The sequence below is a fragment of the Piliocolobus tephrosceles genome, chromosome 12 (genome assembly GCF_002776525.5).
Source record: "Piliocolobus tephrosceles isolate RC106 chromosome 12, ASM277652v3, whole genome shotgun sequence".
Lineage (NCBI taxonomy): Eukaryota > Metazoa > Chordata > Mammalia > Primates > Cercopithecidae > Piliocolobus > Piliocolobus tephrosceles.
Window position 1 is genome coordinate 99,652,209 of NC_045445.1, and position 17,543 is coordinate 99,669,751.

The 17,543-nt window shown below is 48.4% G+C and overlaps 1 protein-coding gene, 1 long non-coding RNA gene and 1 pseudogene across 3 annotated transcripts in view; 1 reads left to right on the forward strand and 2 right to left on the reverse strand.

Moving 5' to 3' along the window:
* The first annotated feature begins 122 nt into the window (after positions 1 to 122).
* Positions 123 to 4,656, forward strand: RBM3 (RNA binding motif protein 3). 2 transcript variants are annotated; one of them, XM_023199706.3, is made up of 7 exons: positions 123 to 337; positions 1,238 to 1,353; positions 1,946 to 2,052; positions 2,693 to 2,798; positions 2,887 to 2,983; positions 3,412 to 3,495; positions 3,848 to 4,656. In XM_023199706.3, exons 2-6 carry the CDS (start codon positions 1,251 to 1,253, stop codon positions 3,470 to 3,472), a joined length of 474 nt encoding a protein of 157 aa, XP_023055474.1. In that variant the 5' UTR covers positions 123 to 337; positions 1,238 to 1,250; the 3' UTR covers positions 3,473 to 3,495; positions 3,848 to 4,656. The 2 variants fall into 2 exon arrangements, with proteins under 2 accessions (XP_023055474.1, XP_023055475.1); XM_023199707.1 differs by having other exon boundaries at positions 171 to 337; positions 3,412 to 3,491.
* Positions 4,657 to 9,437: 4,781 nt separating this feature from the next.
* Positions 9,438 to 10,602, reverse strand: LOC113222014 (annotated as a pseudogene).
* A 3,686-nt stretch (positions 10,603 to 14,288) lies between these two features.
* LOC111534836 overlaps positions 14,289 to 17,543 on the reverse strand; it is a 5,067-nt gene continuing 1,812 nt past the window's right edge. Inside the window, exons 2-3 of the long non-coding RNA XR_002729228.2 lie at positions 14,838 to 15,074; positions 14,289 to 14,689 (exon numbers count right to left, since the gene is read on the reverse strand). This is a non-coding gene — a long non-coding RNA (uncharacterized LOC111534836). The remainder of the gene's footprint in view (positions 14,690 to 14,837; positions 15,075 to 17,543) is intronic.

Below are 17,543 nucleotides of genomic sequence, written 5' to 3' on the forward strand. Positions count from 1 at the left end.
TTCCTGTGTGGAAGGGATCAAGGCAGCTCAGCCGGTTGTGGGGGGGATGCTGACGTTTAGGGTGCACCATCTGTGCAAAAGTCGACCCCATTTCCGGAAACACCCCATTTCGCAGAGCATACTGCTCCCTTCGCTTTGCGGTCCCTTCCTCTCCCCGCCACTCCGCCCCTGCTAGCCTCAGCCAATCAGCACGCACGCCGGGACGCGCAAGGGGAACGTTCCGGGACGTTCTTGCTACGTACTCTTTATCAAGCGTCTTCCCGCGCAGACCAGTCCCTGTTTTCTGTGCTCCTCCGAGCTCGTCGTCTGTCCGGGTTTTTTACGTTTTAATTTCCAGGTAAGTTGCGTATGGCCTGCGGAACTGCGGCTCCTCGCCACACACGCGCCGCGCCGGCCGAGACCGGGGGATAGCGAGTGGGGAGAGTAATGGCCGCTGACACGTAGGCTTGGCTTTCTCTGGGGCGGGCGGGTCCCGTGCTCGGAGGTGAACATTTCGGTTGGTGGGAGGCCAGCGCGCTGAATCTCAGTGTGAGGCCCTTAGGGAGGGACTGGGTGGCGTCGGTGGTGGCAGTGACCACGCCACAGCCGACACTTGCTTTCCTTATCCCACGTGGCCGCCGCCATCTTGTTCTGCCGGCGCTGAGGGAAGGCAAGGATGTTCTGGGCTTGCGCAGTGACACAAAATGACGGGCGTGGCGGCTGTGGATGTGTGAGCATGCGCAATGGTGGCCCCCTAATGGTGGCTGCGCTGAGCCACCTCCGCAGATTACCACCTTATTGGCCGCCTTTCCTAGCTCTCTGTAGTTACCCATATGTTGTTCCTCTTTTTTTTTTTTTTTTTGAGACGGAGTCTCGCTCTGTCACCCATGCTGGAGTGCAGTGGCGCATTCTCGGCTCACTGCAAGCTCTGCCTCCTGGGTTCACGCCATTCTTCTGTCTCAGCCTCCCGAGTAGCTGGGGCTACAGGCGCCCGCCACCATGCCCGGCTAATTTTTTTGTATTTTTAGTAGAGATGGGCTGTCACCGTGTTGGCCAGGATGGTCTCGATCTCCTGACCTCGTGATCCGCCCGCCCTGGCCTCCCAAAGTGCTGGGATTACAGGCGTGACCCACCGGGCCCAGCCATTTTGTTCCTCCTTCTTATTTTCTGCACTTCTCTCCGCCTTCCCTCTCGCTCTTTTCTCACGTCTCCATTTTGTTCCTCCTTCCTGCCACCATTCTTCATGTTCTTCCCACAGGACTTGAATTGCCATGTCCTCTGAAGAAGGAAAGCTTTTCGTGGGAGGGCTCAACTTTAACACCGATGAGCAAGCGCTGGAAGACCACTTCAGCAGTTTCGGACCTATCTCTGAGGGTGAGACGGGCCAGACTTTCACTGGGGGTTGGTGAGAGAAAGTCTGGGATCCTTGCATTTCAAGGAGTATTAACTGAAAAGTTAGGACCCACGCTTCCATGTTCTTTTTCTTTTTTTTTTTTTTTCTTTTTTTGAGGGGGGGTCTGGCTCTGTGGCCCAGGGTGGGGGGCTGTGGCCGGATCTCAGCTCACTGCAAGCTCAGCCTCCCGGGTTCACGCCATTCTCCTGCCTCAGCCTCCCAGTAGCTGGGACTACAGGCGCCGCTACCTCGCCCGGCTAGTTTTTTGTAGTTTTTAGTAGAGACGGGGTTTCACCGTGTTAGCCAGGATTGTCTCGATCTCCTGACCTCGTGATCCGCCCGTCTCGGCCTCCCAAAGTGCTGGGATTACAGGCTTGAGCCACCGCGCCCGGCCCCATGTTCTTTTTCTTAAGCTTATGGTGTCGACTAAGGATGAGGGAAACCATCTTCGGGATTGGTGGGAGGGCTCCGTTTTCCCTACCTACCGCCATCTCCTTTTCGGACCACCCTTTGCTACTTAACCTTTGTGATGCTGACTGGTCCACATCGCTCCTTCATCTCTCCCTCTCACAGTGGTCGTTGTCAAGGACCGGGAGACTCAGCGGTCCAGAGGTTTTGGTTTCATCACCTTCACCAACCCAGAGCATGCTTCAGTTGCCATGAGAGCCATGAACGGAGAGGTGGGGCCTCCTATCTGCAAAGGGACCTTGTCCCCATCTGCGGCTTCCTTCATTCTTTTTGTTTTTCCCTCTGTGTCTGCTCGGGGCAGCGTGGCCACCAAGCCCCGCAGTGCCCACTCACAGGAGCATGACTGCCTTTTGTTCTAGGGGGTGGAGGGCAGCGGCAGACAGAGCCTGGCCGCCTGGGAGGCGACGACTGGTCCTGCATGAGGCCGAGAAGCCACCTGTGGATGGTTGACCTGCCTTGGGCTTAGGTAGTAGAGTCTGCAGACCTGTGGGCCTGGCCTGGAGAGGACCTCGTGAGTCTTCTGACATGGACTCTGAAGCCTCAAACCAAGAGAGGTCTGTCTAGCCCTGATAGTCGGGCAGCTTAGAGGAGTGGGGAGGAGAACTCAGCCTGAGTTCAGTCAAGATGTAAGTAGTAGCAAGGGGAACATGGTGCGTTCAGGTCATTTTGTGTGGGATTATATAGCTCCTGATGAAACCATTCTGGGGTAAAGGAGCTTATTCTGGAACATGGCACCCAGAACCTGGTGCCCAGCAGGAATTTTTGGCCTCTTTTGCCCACTTGCCCTTGCCTGCTCTTCCCTCACCACTGCCCTGACTGCCAACCCATCCTCCTTGTGTCTCCCACACTTAGTCCCTGGATGGTCGTCAGATCCGTGTGGATCATGCAGGCAAGTCTGCTCGGGGAACCAGAGGAGGTGGCTTTGGGGCGCATGGGCGTGGTCGCAGCTACTCTAGAGGTGAGTGCAGTGATAGTTTTGATCATGGGGTGAGAGGGAGAGTTGCCTAGGTGAGGACAACTGCCATTTAAATATTTTTCTGTTCTAGGTGGTGGGGACCAGGGCTATGGGAGTGGCAGGTATTATGACAGTAGACCTGGAGGGTATGGATATGGATATGGACGTTCCAGAGACTATAATGGCAGGTGGGTAGCCAAGGGGCTGGGGTGTTCTGCTATTGATTCCCTCTCCGTAAGAACGCAGCACCTGGGTGTTCATGCATACCACATCTTGCTGTTACTAATGTGTGCCTAAAAGGAGTATGAAATTTAGTATTTTAAGTTCATCGTGTGGTCATATAGTTGTAACATGGTAAAGTGTACTATATATGTTGTGCTGTGTGGGTTATATAACTATATTGCTTCAACGTGTATTATGATTTAATATACTGCATATAAATTGTATGCCATAAAACTGTTTACTATGATACTCATGCTTAACATATCCTGTTTTTGATATTTAAGGTTTATGTTATGACACATACTATAAAACATGACCCATATAATTAATGACAGTGGTGTATAATGCAGTCCCAGAAAACTTTGTGTGTGTGTGTTTTTTTTTTTTTTCCCAGAAACCAGGGTGGTTATGACCGCTACTCAGGAGGAAATTACAGAGACAATTATGACAACTGAAATGAGACATGCACATAATGTAGGTGAGACTTGGATATTGGCATTGAGTAAACCTGTTTGTCACACTCTGTCATGACTGTCTCACCTTTTCTGGCAAGACTGCTCTGCATTTCTGCTGCCCTCATACCTCATCCAGCCAACCTACCAAACATCATTCCTAGGCCTTCCTTGTTCTCAGGTGCATGTCAGAGCAAGAGCTAGGGGGTGGGATCTGAAAACCCATCTCCTATAATCCTCTAGTCTTGTGTGGGATGGAGGAAATGAAGGGGTGTCCCTATTGTCTAACCCTCAGCATCTGCATCAGCTCTAGGAGGTGAGCATGTTGTCACCTGTTCCTTCATGACATCACAATTCTCCCCCTCTTGCTGTTCTCAGATACACAAGGAATAATTTCTGATCCAGGATCGTCCTTCCAAATGGCTGTATTTATAAAGGTTTTTGGAGCTGCACTGAAGCATCTTATTTTATAGTATATCAACCTTTTGTTTTTAAATTGACCTGCCAAGGTAGTTAAAGATCTTTTTAAACATTTTTTCTGCCTATTTAAAGACAAATCATGGAACGTTTGTAGAGCCTGAGTATTTTTCTTTTTACCAGTTTTTTAGTTAGAGCTCTCAGGATTATTGGAGCTAGCAATAATTGGTTCTGGCAAGTTTGGCCAGACTGGTTTCAAAAAATTAATGTGTATCCAGGACATTTTAAAAACCTGTACACAGTGTTTATTGTGGTTAGGAAGCAATTTCCAAACATACCTATAAGAAATGTGCATCAAGCCAGCCTGACCAACATGGTGAAACCCCATCTGTACTAACAATTTAAAAATTAGTCTTGCGTGGTGGCGTACGCCTGTAATCCCAGCTACTTGGGAGACTGAGGCAGGAGAATCGCTGGAACCCCGGAGGCAGAGGTTGCAGTGAGCCGAGATCGCACCACTGTACTCCAGCCTGGGCAACAGAGTGAGACTCCATCTGAAAAAAAAAAAGAAAAGTGTATAAATAACATGATTATCCAGGGGTATTTTCTAATTCAGATAATCAAACTGATTATATAGAAGAGTTGCTTTTAAAATGTTTGCAAATGTCTTTTTTTTTTTTTTAATACTGGAAGAAAAAATATTCTGTTGTGTCTCATACAGTGCTTAGGATGTCTTTCACAGAGCTTATTAAAAAGATGAAACCTGAAAACCTGCTTTTTTCTTACTCAGCCCACTTTCCAAATTAAAAATGGGGGCAGAGGTGGGTGGATCACCTGAGGTCAGGAGTTTGAGACCAGCTTGGCCAACATGGTGAAACCCCGTCTCTACTAAAAATACAAAAGCAGGGCGTGGTGGCGGATGCATGTAATCCCAGCTACTCAGGAGGCTGAGGCAGGAGAATTGCTTGAACCCAGGAGGTAGAGGTTGCAGTGAGCTGAGATTGTGCCATTGCACTCCAGCCTGGGTGACAGAACAAGACTCCGTCTCAAAAAATAATGGGGGCACATCAGTGAGAGGGAGGCTTGGAGAATATTTGGTTGATGGGTGGGCAGGGGCTGCCGGGGGTTAGGTGTACGTTGAGGCCTGAGGCCGGCTGGAATTGGGTTTCCTAAGCTGGTCTCTTACCTTAGTCCCATTGTCTTATCATTAGGCTTGAATCTTCCTAGCCTCTCTGAGCATTAGATGGGCACTGTCCTCACAGGATTGTTCTGAGACTGTAAGCACCTAATCTCATGGCGTGAGCTAATCCCTATCATAAATAGTAGTACCAGTTTATTCCTTCCGCTGAAATGATGAGGGTTGGGGAGAGGTGCACTGGACTCATCTTTGTGCATGAGGGCCATGAGAGAGGCCTGGTTTGAAAACAGAATGCTAAGAGCTCATATACCAAGATTTATGTGGGGCTCTTCTACTTCCCAGGTATTTGACTTTGGGTGACTCATTTTACTTCAGCCTCATGCCATTTTACATTTTCTGTGGAGGGTTAGATTAATTGGCATATAAAGCCACTGAGAAGAGTTGGCAAAGCTTTCAGTCATGGGGATTTGATCTTTTTTGGTGTGTGTGTGTCTTGGGTGGTAAGTTGGTGGTGATTTTGTAATTCTAGCTGGTGTTAGTTCCTCGGTTCTGCTCCCTTTGGTCATGATTCTTTCTAGTGGCTGTGTTGAGGCCCCATGGGTGTTATCCCTCCATTTGTTCTAGTTTGGAACAGAGAAATCTGTTCATGGCTTTCACCTGGCTAATACTGAGCCACCAGGTCGCAAACTCCAGGACATTATCGTCCTGAGCTACCTATTCCCTTGCTGGTGCGTTGTATTATGAGTCTCAGTCCTGGAGGCCTGGCTCCTGAGTTTCCCAGCTAGTTGGGACAGGCCCCAATATCCCTTTTTCCTGTAACCCAGTCGTGAATTTGCTTTGGCAGGTGGATGGAGACTCGGGAACTTCCACCTCACCCACTAAACCAGGCCCAGGCTATGGGGCATTGTGGCTAAGCCTACCAGGTGGATACTTGGTCTGAGGAGGCATCCTATTCTGGGCCTTTGGGGAACTAAGGTAGTGAGAATTGGCAAGAGGACTGTGAATGCCTTCTAGGTCGGGGGATTGGAGGGGGTCCTCTGCTCCCCACCTCTCAGGACAGCAATGTACCTCTCACCCCCAGTGTCAGCTGAGGTAGGATTCATAATCAGTAATATTCCTGCAACAAAATGATCCCCTAAGTGAAATAATAAAGACCAAAATTTATTTGTATAACAACTCAACCTGCTCTGCGCTGCTGTGTTAACAGTGTGCTTTCTGATCATCCAGCCCAGGGAGTCCCAGTCTCTGGCTGTTTATCTACTCTAAGGAAGAGAGCCCACAGTTTTCTATAGTGCCATATAGTCCCTGATGAATAAAGTTCCAGATTTGAGGTCAACCCCCCAGCACCCTTGTTGGTCTACTTTGGTTTGACCTCAGCATCCAACTAATGCACATCTGTCAAGAACCCACTGAAGCTAGAAACCCCCCAAACACTCAAGGTACCTTGAGAACATGTATCCCAAGACCTGCAAAGACCAAACACATGGCCTGTGACTACTCTCACTTGCAAGCCCTGGAACTTGTCTGTACCAAAAATCTAAACCATTCACCAGATCTCTTGTCAAGGTCCAGAATAAAGAGATTGGCTTTTGGTTTTCAATTAGGCTTTCAAGTCTTAAGCCCCACCCCTCCTAACCCACCTAGGCAGAAATCACTGCAGATCCTTGCTTCCTAATTTCTTCTCTGCCTCAGTTTCAACGTCCATAAAATGGAAATAACCACCCACCTCACACGGGTTAGGAGTGTTTTGTTGTTTTTTGAGACAGGGTCTCACTGTCTCCCAGGCTGGAGTACAGTGGCGCAATCTCAGCTCACTGTAACTTCCGCCTCCCAGGTTCAAGCAATTCTCATGCCTCAGTCTCTCAAGTAGCTGGGATTACAGGTGCCTGCCACCATGCCCAACTAATTTTTGTATTAGTGGAGATGGGGTTTCACCATGTTGACCAGGCTGGTCCCGAACTCCTGACCTCAAGTGATCCACCCGCCTCAGCCTTCCAGAGCGCTTGAGATGATAGGCGTGAGCCACCATGCCTGACCTAGGGGCTAAGAGTGTTAAATGTAGGACAGGCCAGGTGCGGTGGCTCATGACTGTCATCCTAGCACTTTGGGAGGCCTAGATGGGCAGATCACGAGGTCAGGAGATCGAGACCATCCTGGCTAACACGGTGAAACCCCATCTCTACTAAAAATACAAAAAACTAGCTGGGTGTGGTGGTGGGCGCCTATAGTTCCAGCTACTCGGGAACCTGAGGCAGGAGAATGGTGTGAACCCGTAAGGCGGAGCTTGCGGTGAGCCGAGATCGTGCCACTGCACTCCAGCCTGGGCAACAAGTGAGACTCGGTCTCAAAAAAAAAAAAAAAATGTTAAGAACAGACCAAGTTCATCAAACAGCTCCACACTCTTGTTCCATGTTCTGGATTAGGGAGTTGGCGGGGTGAAGGTGTAGAACTTTTAAAAAGGTTTTTAAAATAAGTTGCTGTGAATACTTCAGGTATATATAAAAAAAAAAAACAGTGACAGCCAGTGTTCTGCCATTCTTACCTGCTTATCAAGACAAAACCTGCCCAAGTCCCTGCCCAGCTGCATTCCAAGTGTTTTCAAGTTTGATGGTAAGACCTGACCTGAGGCTTCTTACAACCTTTACTCAGTGGGAATATGCATACAGTTCACTACAAAAATATTTCTGTTTACTTAGAGGATGTGCCCTGCATCTGTGGGCCGGGCGAGGGGGTGGGGGTGGTCTTTTCTAAATTGTTAAAAGCAGTTCCTGCCATTATTCTTAAACATTTCTAATATGCTGTGAAGGAGTCTATTCGTTTTTTAATACATGTATCCATTTACTCATTGTTCCCATGAAAGAGCCAAGAGCCTTGTACGCAAACCTCCAAATGCCGAAGGAGCCAAGAAACAAGGCAGACAAAAATTGTTGGTAAAGGGTGCTTTACTGGGGGAACTTAGAAGCATGACGTGGGGCCGAGCACGGTGGCTCACACCTGTCATCCCAGCACTTTGGGAAGCCGAGGTGGGTGGATCGCCTGAGGTCAGGAGTTTGAGACCAGCCTGGCCAACATGGCAAAACCCCGTCTTTACTAAAAATACAAAAATTGAGTATAGTGGCACACGCCAAGTAATCCCAGCTACTTGGGACGCTGAGGCACAAGAATGGCTTGAACCCAGGGGGTGAAGGTTGCAGTGAGCCCAGATGGCACCACTGCACTCCAGCCTGGGCGACAGAGCACAGCTGTCTCAAAAATAATCATGGCCTTGGGTGGCAGCAAGGTAAATCTGCATGCTATTGCTCTCCAACCCACGGCTTACATACCATAGGGAAAGAGTGTGCTCCAGCAAGATAAAGGCAACTCCAGAACAGGCAAGAATGCTATATGCATCATCATCTGGTTTGTGTGATAATGTAAAAGCTGACAAGCTCTTAGACTAGGAATGGAAAAGGAGGAATCAGGCATTTACAGGACTGGTGCTAATCAGAAGTAAACATGGATTGGCATCCAAGATGGAATAACTTTTGTCTCCACACTCTTGCTGAAGGCTGGAAAATCAGCATGTGAGTCTGTCTTGTAAAAGGTAATCAGGCATGCCCTACTCAAAAAAATCATTTGGGGCCAGGCACAATGGCTCACGCTTGTAATCCCAGCACTTTGGGAGGCCAAGGCAGGTGGATCACCTGAGCTCAGGAGTTCAAGACCAACCTGGGCAACATGGTGAAACCCCATCTCTACAAAAGTACACAAATTAACTGGGCCTAATGGCAGGCACCTGTAATCCCAGCTACTCAGGAGGCTGAGGTGGGAGAGTTGCTTGAACCCGGGAGGCAGAGGTTGCAGTGAGCCGAGATCGCACCAGTGCATTCCAGCCTGGGCAACAGAGCGAGACTCCGTCTGAAAAAAAAAAAAAAAGGGAAAACCATTTGGTAAAGGAGAAAGTGGAGTCCTAGATGGGGGAGTTCAGTGTCAGCCTGCATTGAAGTCACCCACAGTTGATGGGACTTGGTTGCCTTGTGTGCTGGCTCAGACTTCATGGTATCCAAAGTGCACAGTGCATGAAACATGAAGAATTTGCAACTTAACATCAGTTTATATGTTGCTATCCCAAGTTTGTCTACAATGAGGCTTAACTCATACAAAAACCTTTACTTCGGGAATGTACCTACTTGAGAAAGCAAGTTCACCTACACATCATCCAGCTATTTTCCTTGCTAGTTATCATGGATAACATGACAACATTTTTTAGAGTTTACCCATGTTTTTCAAATTATCCCAGACAAAACTGCTTAGAAAGAATGTGTTAAACTATATTGATGATTTTAAAACAAGCACAACAACATAAAGATAGAATCTTCCTCGATTTCAGGAAAAATGATTTACTGTGAATTTAACCTTTTAACATCTTTGGTGTCAATTGTGGGTGAACCAGGATGGCTGCTTCCTGTCTCGTTCTATGATCCTCTTGCCCTGATCTTGTTCAGATGGCGTCTCTCCCATGTACAGCACCATAGTCTCTACAGTGGGAGCCTTAAAACGGCCCCCTTGTTTCCCTATCTGTCGTCTGACTTCTGCAGTGTCCTTGCCCACCTTCTCATAGCAGTGGCCCCAAAGGACATGTTTCTGTTACAGGTGATCACATTCAGAACAAATGTCTATATTTTTTTTTGTTGTTGTTTTTGTTGTTGTTTTGTTTTTTTGAGACAGATCTCTATCTGTAGCCCAGGCTGGAGTGTAGTGGCACAATCTCCACTCACTGCAAGCTTCGCCTCCCGGGTTCCCGCCATTCTCCTGCCTCAGCCTCCCGAGTAGCTGGGACTACAGGCACCCGCCACCACACCCAGCTAATTTTTTGTATTTTTAGTAGAGACGGGGTTTCACCGTGTTAGCCAGGATGGTCTCGATCTCCTGACCTCGTGATCTGCCCGTCTCGGCCTCCCAAAGTGCTGGGATTACAGGTGTGAGCCACCGCGCCCGGCCATTGTTCTTAACTTATTATTGAGAAACAGTTTCGCTCTGTCGCCCATGCTGGAGTGCAGTGGTGTGATCTCAGCTCACTGCAACCTCTGCCTCCTGAGTTCAAGCGGTTATCCTGCCTCGGCCTCCTGAGTAGCTGGGATTACAGGCATGTGCCACCATGCCCGGCTAATTTTTGTATTTTTATCAGAGATGGGGTTTCTCCTTGTTAGCCAGGCTGGTGTCAAACTCCTGACCTCAGGTGATTCACCGGCCTCGGCCTCCCAAAGTGCTGGGATTACAGGCGTGAGCCACTGCGCCCGGCCTATTGTTAACTTTAATAAGTTTCTGAGGATTTCTTCTACACCAGTTAACTTCAGTAGGGCATCTGCTCTGGGGAGTTGCCATCCAAAAGATACTATCCAAAAGGCTAGTATATTCCACTGGTATCATTTGCTGGCTCTAAATATGGCTGGCCTACTAATGCTCATCCCCATAGACGACTGGGACAGCCGGGAGGGCCCTGCTGAAGCTTCCACTGTAGTTACTCCCAAAAGTTGCAGAGCAGTCACCATGCCACAGGCCATGGCAGAACCCCCAATACCAGCATAGCCAGCACCATTTTCCTGCATGAAAACATCATTTTTTTTTTTTGAGGTGGAATTTCGCTCTTGTTGCCCAGGCTGGAGTGCAATGGCGCAATCTCGGCTCACCGCAACCTCTGCCTCCTGAGTTCAAGCAGTTCTCCTGCCTCAGCCTCCGGAGTAGCTGGGATTACAGGCATATACCAGCACACGCGGCTAATTTTGTATTTTTAGTAGAGCTGGGGTTTCTCCATGTTGATCAGGCTGGTCTCAAACTCCTGACTTCAGGTCATCCACCCGCCTCGGCCTCCCAAAGTGCTGGGATTATAGGCGTGAGCCACCATGCCCAGCCTAACATTTTAAAAATGTAAGTACATCTGGGCTGGGTACGGTGGCTCACACCTGTAATTCCACCACTTTAGGAGGCTGAGGCAGGAGGAACGCTTGAGCCCAGAAGTTCCAAACCAACCCAGGCAACATAGTGAGGCACCCACCACCTGCCACCTGTCCCCTGCCCCTGTTAAACCAAAATAAAAATTAGCCGGGTGTGATGGTGCAAACCTGTGGTCCCAGCTACTTGGGAGGCTGAGGTAGGAGGACTGCTTGAGCCTGGAAGGTCTAGGCTGCAGTGAGTGGCATTTTGGCCTGGGTAACAGAGAGACCCTGTCTCAAAAAAAAAAAATTAACGCATAAGTACATCTGTCAATATTCTATAAGATCAATTAATGCCCCTAATATAAGCTTGTTTAGCAAATCTTTTCTTCGTTTTTTTCTTTTTTTTTTTAAGACGGAGTCTTGCTCTGTCTCCCGGCTGGAGTGCAGTGGCACCATCTCGGCTCACTGCAAAGTCCGCCTCCCAGGTTCACGCCATTCTCCTGCCTCAGCCTCCCGAGTAGCTGGGACTACAGGCGCCGGCCACCTTTTCCTGCTTTTTCTTTTTTTTTTTTTTTTTTTGAGATGACATATTGCTCTGTCACCCAGACTGGAGTGCAGTGGCGTGATCTTCGCTCACTCCAGCCTCGACTTCCCAGGCTTAAGCAATCCCCCTACCTCAGCCTCCAGAGTAGCTGGAATTACAGGGATGCATCACCCATGCCTAAGCCTCCTGAGTAGCTGGGATTACAGGCACCCACCACCATGCCCGGTTAATTTTTGTATTTTTAGTAGAGATGGGTTTTCACCATGTTGGCCAGGTGGGTCTTGAACTCCTAACCTCAGGTGATCTGCCCAGTTTGGCCTCCCAAAGTGCTGGGATTACAGGCGTGAGCCACTGCTCCTGGCCCTCCTCTTCAATTTTTTGAAAGAATTTATGAAGGATTGGTATTCCTTCTTGAAATACTTGGCAGATATCACTGTGAAACCATCTTGGTCCTAGGCTTTTCTTTGTTGGGAGATTTTTGATGAATGATTCAGTCTGCTTACTTGTTATCGGTCTGTTCAGATTTTCTATTCCTGAGTCGGTCTTGGTAGAGTGTATATTTCTAGGAGTGTGTCCATTTTTTCTAGGTTATCCAATTTGTGTATCAGTTGTTCATAGTAGTCTTTAGTAGGCTTATTATTATTATTTGAGATAGGGTCTCATTCTGTCACCCAGGTTGGAGTGCAGTGGCACAATCACGGCTCACTGTAGCTTCAACCTCCTGCCTCAGCCTCCTGGATAGCTGGCATTACAGGCACACACCACCACGCCTGGCTAATTTTTGTATTTTTAGTAGAGATGGAGTTTCGCTGTGTTGGCCAGGCTGGTCTCGAACTCCTGACCTCAAGTGATCCTCCCACCTCAGCCTCTCAAGGTGCTGGGATTACAGGTCTGAGCCACTGTGCCCGGCAGGTCCTTTGTATTTCTGTGGTTTCACTTGTAATGTTTCTGATTTTATTTACTTCGTTTATGTTTTCAAAAAACCAACTCTTAGTGTCATTAATCTTTTCTATTTTTTTCATCTATTTCATTTATTTTTGCTCTGATTTTGTTATTTCCATCTTTCTGCTAACTTTGAACTTCATTCTTTTTCTAGTCCCTTGAGGTATAAAGTTAGGTTGTTTATTTGAGATCTTTATTTCTTTTCTTTCTTTTTTTTTTTTTTTTTTTTTTTTTTTTTTTTTTTTTTTTTTTTTTTGAGACAGGGTCTTGCTCTGTCACCCAGGCTGGAGTGCAGTGGCAAGATCACAGCTCAGCTCACTGCAAACTCCACCTCCTGGGCTCTAGGGACCCTCCCACCTCAGCCTCCCAAGTAGCTGAGACCACAGGCACACACCACCATGCCCGGCTAATTCTTTTATTTTTTGTGGAGACAAGGGTCTCACTATGTTGCCAAGGCTGGTGTTGAACTCCTGGCCTCAAGAGATCTTCCTGGCTGGGTGCGGTGGTTCACGCCTGTAATCATAACACTTTGGGAGACCGAGGTGGGCGAATCACTTGAGGTCAGGAGTTTGAGACCAGCCTGGCCAGCATGGTGAAACCCCGTCTCTACTAAAAGTACAAAAAATTAGCCGAGCATGGTGGCGGGCGCCTGTAATCCCAGCTGCTTGGGAGGCTGAGGCAGGAGAATCACTTGAACCTGGCAGGCGGAGGTTGCAGTAAGCAGAGATAGCGCCACTGCATTCCAGACAGTGAGACTCCGTCTGAAAAACAAACAAATAAACAAAAACAAAAAACAAAACAAAGCACAAACACATCTTCCTGTCTTGGCCTCCCAAAGTGTTGGAATTACAGGCGTGAGCCACTGTGCCCGGCCAGAAGAGTATTGTTTAATTTCCACATATTTGTGAGTGTTCTGATTTTCCTCCTTTTATTGATTTCTACTTTTATACCATTGTGGTCAGAAAGGCTCTTGATATGATTTCATTCTTCTTAAACTTGTTAAAACTTGATTTTGTGAAGGTTCATTATACCAATACCATTCTTTTGTGTAAGTTTGAAATTTTCCATTAAAAGAGTGAAAAAGAAAGCTATCAGGGATGTGGTTTATTCCCCTTCCACATTGGTGTGGGCAGTGCAGACCATCAGGTGTTTTCTGCAGGCTCACTGTGTCTCCCACAGCCCTCTCCTTAGTTACAGGCGTTTTTACTCCAAGGGCCTCAAGAAGCCCTGTTCTATAATTGCTACCTTCTATTTCCCAATATCTGACATTCATTAATAAAGTTGATATTTGACCGGACGTGGTGGCTCACGCCTGTAATCCCAGCACTTTTGGAGACCGAGGTGGGTGGATCACCTCAGGTCAGGAGTTTGAGACCAGCCTGGCCAACATGGTGAAACCCCGTCTCTACTAAAAATACAAAAATTAGCCAGGCGTGGTGGCGTGTGCCTGTAATCCCAGCTACTCGGGAGGCTGAGGCACGAGAATCACTTGAACCCGGGAGGTGGAGGTTGCAGTGAGCTGAGATCACGCCACTGCATTCCAGCCTGGGTGACAGCTTGAGACTCTGTCTCGAAAAAACTAAATAAATAAAAATAAAGTTGACATTTTCCAGACACTAGCTCTAGAACCCTACTTGCTTCCCCTCCCCAGTGACAGCCCTCAGGACCCCCCTGGCTTCCTCAGGCAGAAAGACTGTCCTTTTGCTGAGCATCAGAAGTCCTTATTTCTCTCCTCTCGAACCCAGGACCTCTTTTAAACACCTGTCTCCTCGCCTGTTAAATGGAGATAATAAAGGTAGCCCATTCAATGAGTGAAGACATGGAAACACCTAGATCAGTGTCTGGTAGTTGGGACGGAGTCAGTCAATGTTAGCATTTATTCTGTGTGTCACATAATAACAGGGACACCACAGCAGATAGGACATGTCTTTCCCTCAGGAATCATGCATTGGTGGGGTCCACCTACAATAAGCTAAAACATTGCTGTGTGATGTAATGTTAGGGAGTGGGAAGCATTAAGGGAAATAAAGCAGGGTTGGGGTGGAGAGTGAGATGTGCTGGTTTACACATGGCAGTCAGGGAAGGTGACTCTGAGAAGGTGCCTTTCAACAGAGACCCGATGTTCAAGGGAGAGCAGTCAAGGAGGATATCCAGTGATCTAGTTCGTGGGAATGGTTCCTCCACAGCGCTCTGGCTCCCTTGCACGTCTCCACACAGGCCACGCAGGTAAGTTGATGTAAGTCTTGGCAGAACGCCCTGCAATCCTTGGAACACAGAGCACGGAGGGTTTGTGGGGAGCTCTCACGAGGCCATTTACCATTCACCTCCCTATCTACCAAGTAGCCTGTTGTGAGACAGTTTTCTCCCCACCTCCTGAGGTTCTGGTGGGGTTTGAGGCTTTCTACTCCTCACCTCTGGGTTATAGAACTGCTTAGCTGCAGCATGAAATGAGCTCCTCAGCAACAAGGTGTCCTGCCACCTGGGGTGTGGTCATCTCGCCCCTTTCATTTTGGTGTTCCCCGGCCCAAGAGACACGAGCCAGAATCTGTGGCTGTTCTTGCTTTCGTGGTCCATGTATATAACATCCGAATGTAACAAGGGCTCGTTTCATTTCCGGCCAAACCTGTCAGCCTTACCTTGCTTCGACATCTGGAAGAGGAGAATTAAAGGCAGAGAGAAAAGCAAACAGGTGCAAAGGCCCTGAGGAGGGAGCTGCTTGGTGTGTGGGGAGCACCAAGAAAGCCAGCGGGGCAGGAGCAGAGTGAGCCAGGGGCCAGTGGCAGGTGGTGAGGTCAGGGAGGGTCCGGAGGGCCTCGTGAGGCACGGAGAGGACTTTGGCTTTTTCTCTGAGAGAGATGAGAGCCACGGCAGGGCTCCGAGCAGAGGAGAGCCCTGGGCTGACTTGGGTTGCAACAGGATCATTCTGGCTGCCATGAGGACAGATTGAGGAGAGGGGGCGAGGACGGCAGTGGTGAGGAGGCTGCTGCAGTTGTCCAGACCAGCGATGGTGGTGGCGGCAGTGGACGCGGAGAGGAGAGCTCAGATTCTGGCATATTCTGAAGGTGGAACTCACAGGGTTTGCTGACAGATCAAAGCGGGGGCGGGATGACAAAGTACTTGTTAGGAATCCACACTAGACAAGCTCACAAAAAGTAACTTGACAGTTGGTGTTATTGTTGTGGTTAAGAACAGGGATTTGGAGCCAAGTGGCCTATGTATAAATCCAGTTCCATTGCTTACTGGTTGCGTGACCTCGGGCAGGTCACTTCCTCTGTTTTCATTTCCTCACCTGTGAGATGAGATGGCAATAGTAGCTACTTCACCAGGCTGCTGTTGTAAGGATTACACAAGATTTTCTATTAATGTAAAGTGCTGCAGGCTGGGCGCAGTGGCTCATACCTGTAATCCCAGCACTTTGGGAGGCCGAGGCAGGTGGATCACTTGAGGTCAGGAGTTCGAGACCAGCCTGGCTAACAAGGAGAAACCCTGTCTCTACTGAAAATACAAAAATTAGCCAGGCATGGTGGCACATGTCTGTAATCCCAGCTACTCGGGAGGCCAAGGCAGGATAACTGCTTGAACTTGGGAGGCAGAGGTTGCAGTGAACTGAGATTGTACCATTGCACTCCAGCCTGAATGACAGTGAGACTCCATCTCAAAAAAATAATAAATTAGGCCGGACGCAGTGGCTCACGCCTGTAATCCTAGCACTTTGGGAGGCCGAGGCGGGCGGATCACGAGGTCAAGAGATCGAGACCATCCTGGCTAACACAGTGAAACCCTGTCTCTACTAAAAATACAAAAAAATTTGCCGGGGGTGGTGGCGGGCGCCTGTAGTCCCAGCTACTCGGGAGGCTGAGGCAGGAGAATGGCATGAACCCAGGAGGTGGAGCTTGCAGTGAGCAGAGATTACGCCACTGCACTCCAGAGCCTAGGCGACAGAGCGAGACTCCGTCTCAAAATAAATACATAAATAAATAAAATGAATAAATAAATTATGACTGGCATAAAGTGCTTGTTATTAGTGACATGACCATAGGATGAGAAGTGTCAGGGAAGTGAGTCATAGCAGAGAGCATTCCAGATATCAGAAACACTGGACAGTTTTCAAAGCATGTGACAGGAAGCCAGCGTGGCTGGAACATAACCTGATGGAGTAAGAGTGCCAAGGGGTGAGGTTGGAGAGGAAGCCTAGGAGGAGATCAGCCCCTCATGGTAGCTGGACGCCATTGCAGACCTCGGCGCATATAGCAGTCCTGGAGGTCAGAAGAGACACAGGAACATAATTAGATCTGGGACTTAGTGCTGGGGGTGCACAGAGCTAGGAAAGGGATGGGGCATTATTGTCAACAATGCTGGCTGGTTACCAGGGGTTGGTGGTTTCTGGTGTCCAGGATAAGAAAGTCCAGTTCGAGCATTAGGACAAATACCTAATGCATGTGGGGCTTAAAACCTAGATGACGGGTTGATAGGTGGAACAAACCACCATGGCACATGTATACCTATGTAACAAACCTGCATACGTTCTGCACAGGTATCCCAGAACTTAAAGTAAACAAACAAACAAACAACAGTTTGACTTCCCACTGGAGTCCAAACACTAGTTCTAATATTGTCTACATCTGTGGCCATGGGCAGTAAACCCCTCCAGAGTTCACTTTCCTTATCTTCAAAATGGGGTTTAAATATCATACCTACCTCCTTAGGTTTGTGACAGTACATATAAGATCAGTATAGTCAGCACTCAGTAATGCAGGCTATCACCACAACCAGGTGGGACCTATCCCAGGACAGCAAGGGTGGCTTGACATTTGAAAAGCATGAAATGTAGTTCAACATATTAGCAGCAAAGAAAGAGAATCAAGGGCTGTAATCGCCTGGGACTGTGATATCAGATCCAAGGGCTAAACCCTCCCAGACCTGCAGTCTAGCCCTGAATGCCTCACTGGGCAAGCTGAATTGAGATCTCAAGACCAGAGTGACCCTAGTCCTACCCCTGTGAAATGATCTCCGCTGGCTCTGAATCCGTGGCCGACAGGCTTCAACAGCCGCCTTATCCTCATACTCAGCAGTCCAAGGCTTTGTGCATTCTGGTTTCAGTTCAAATTTATTTTTCAC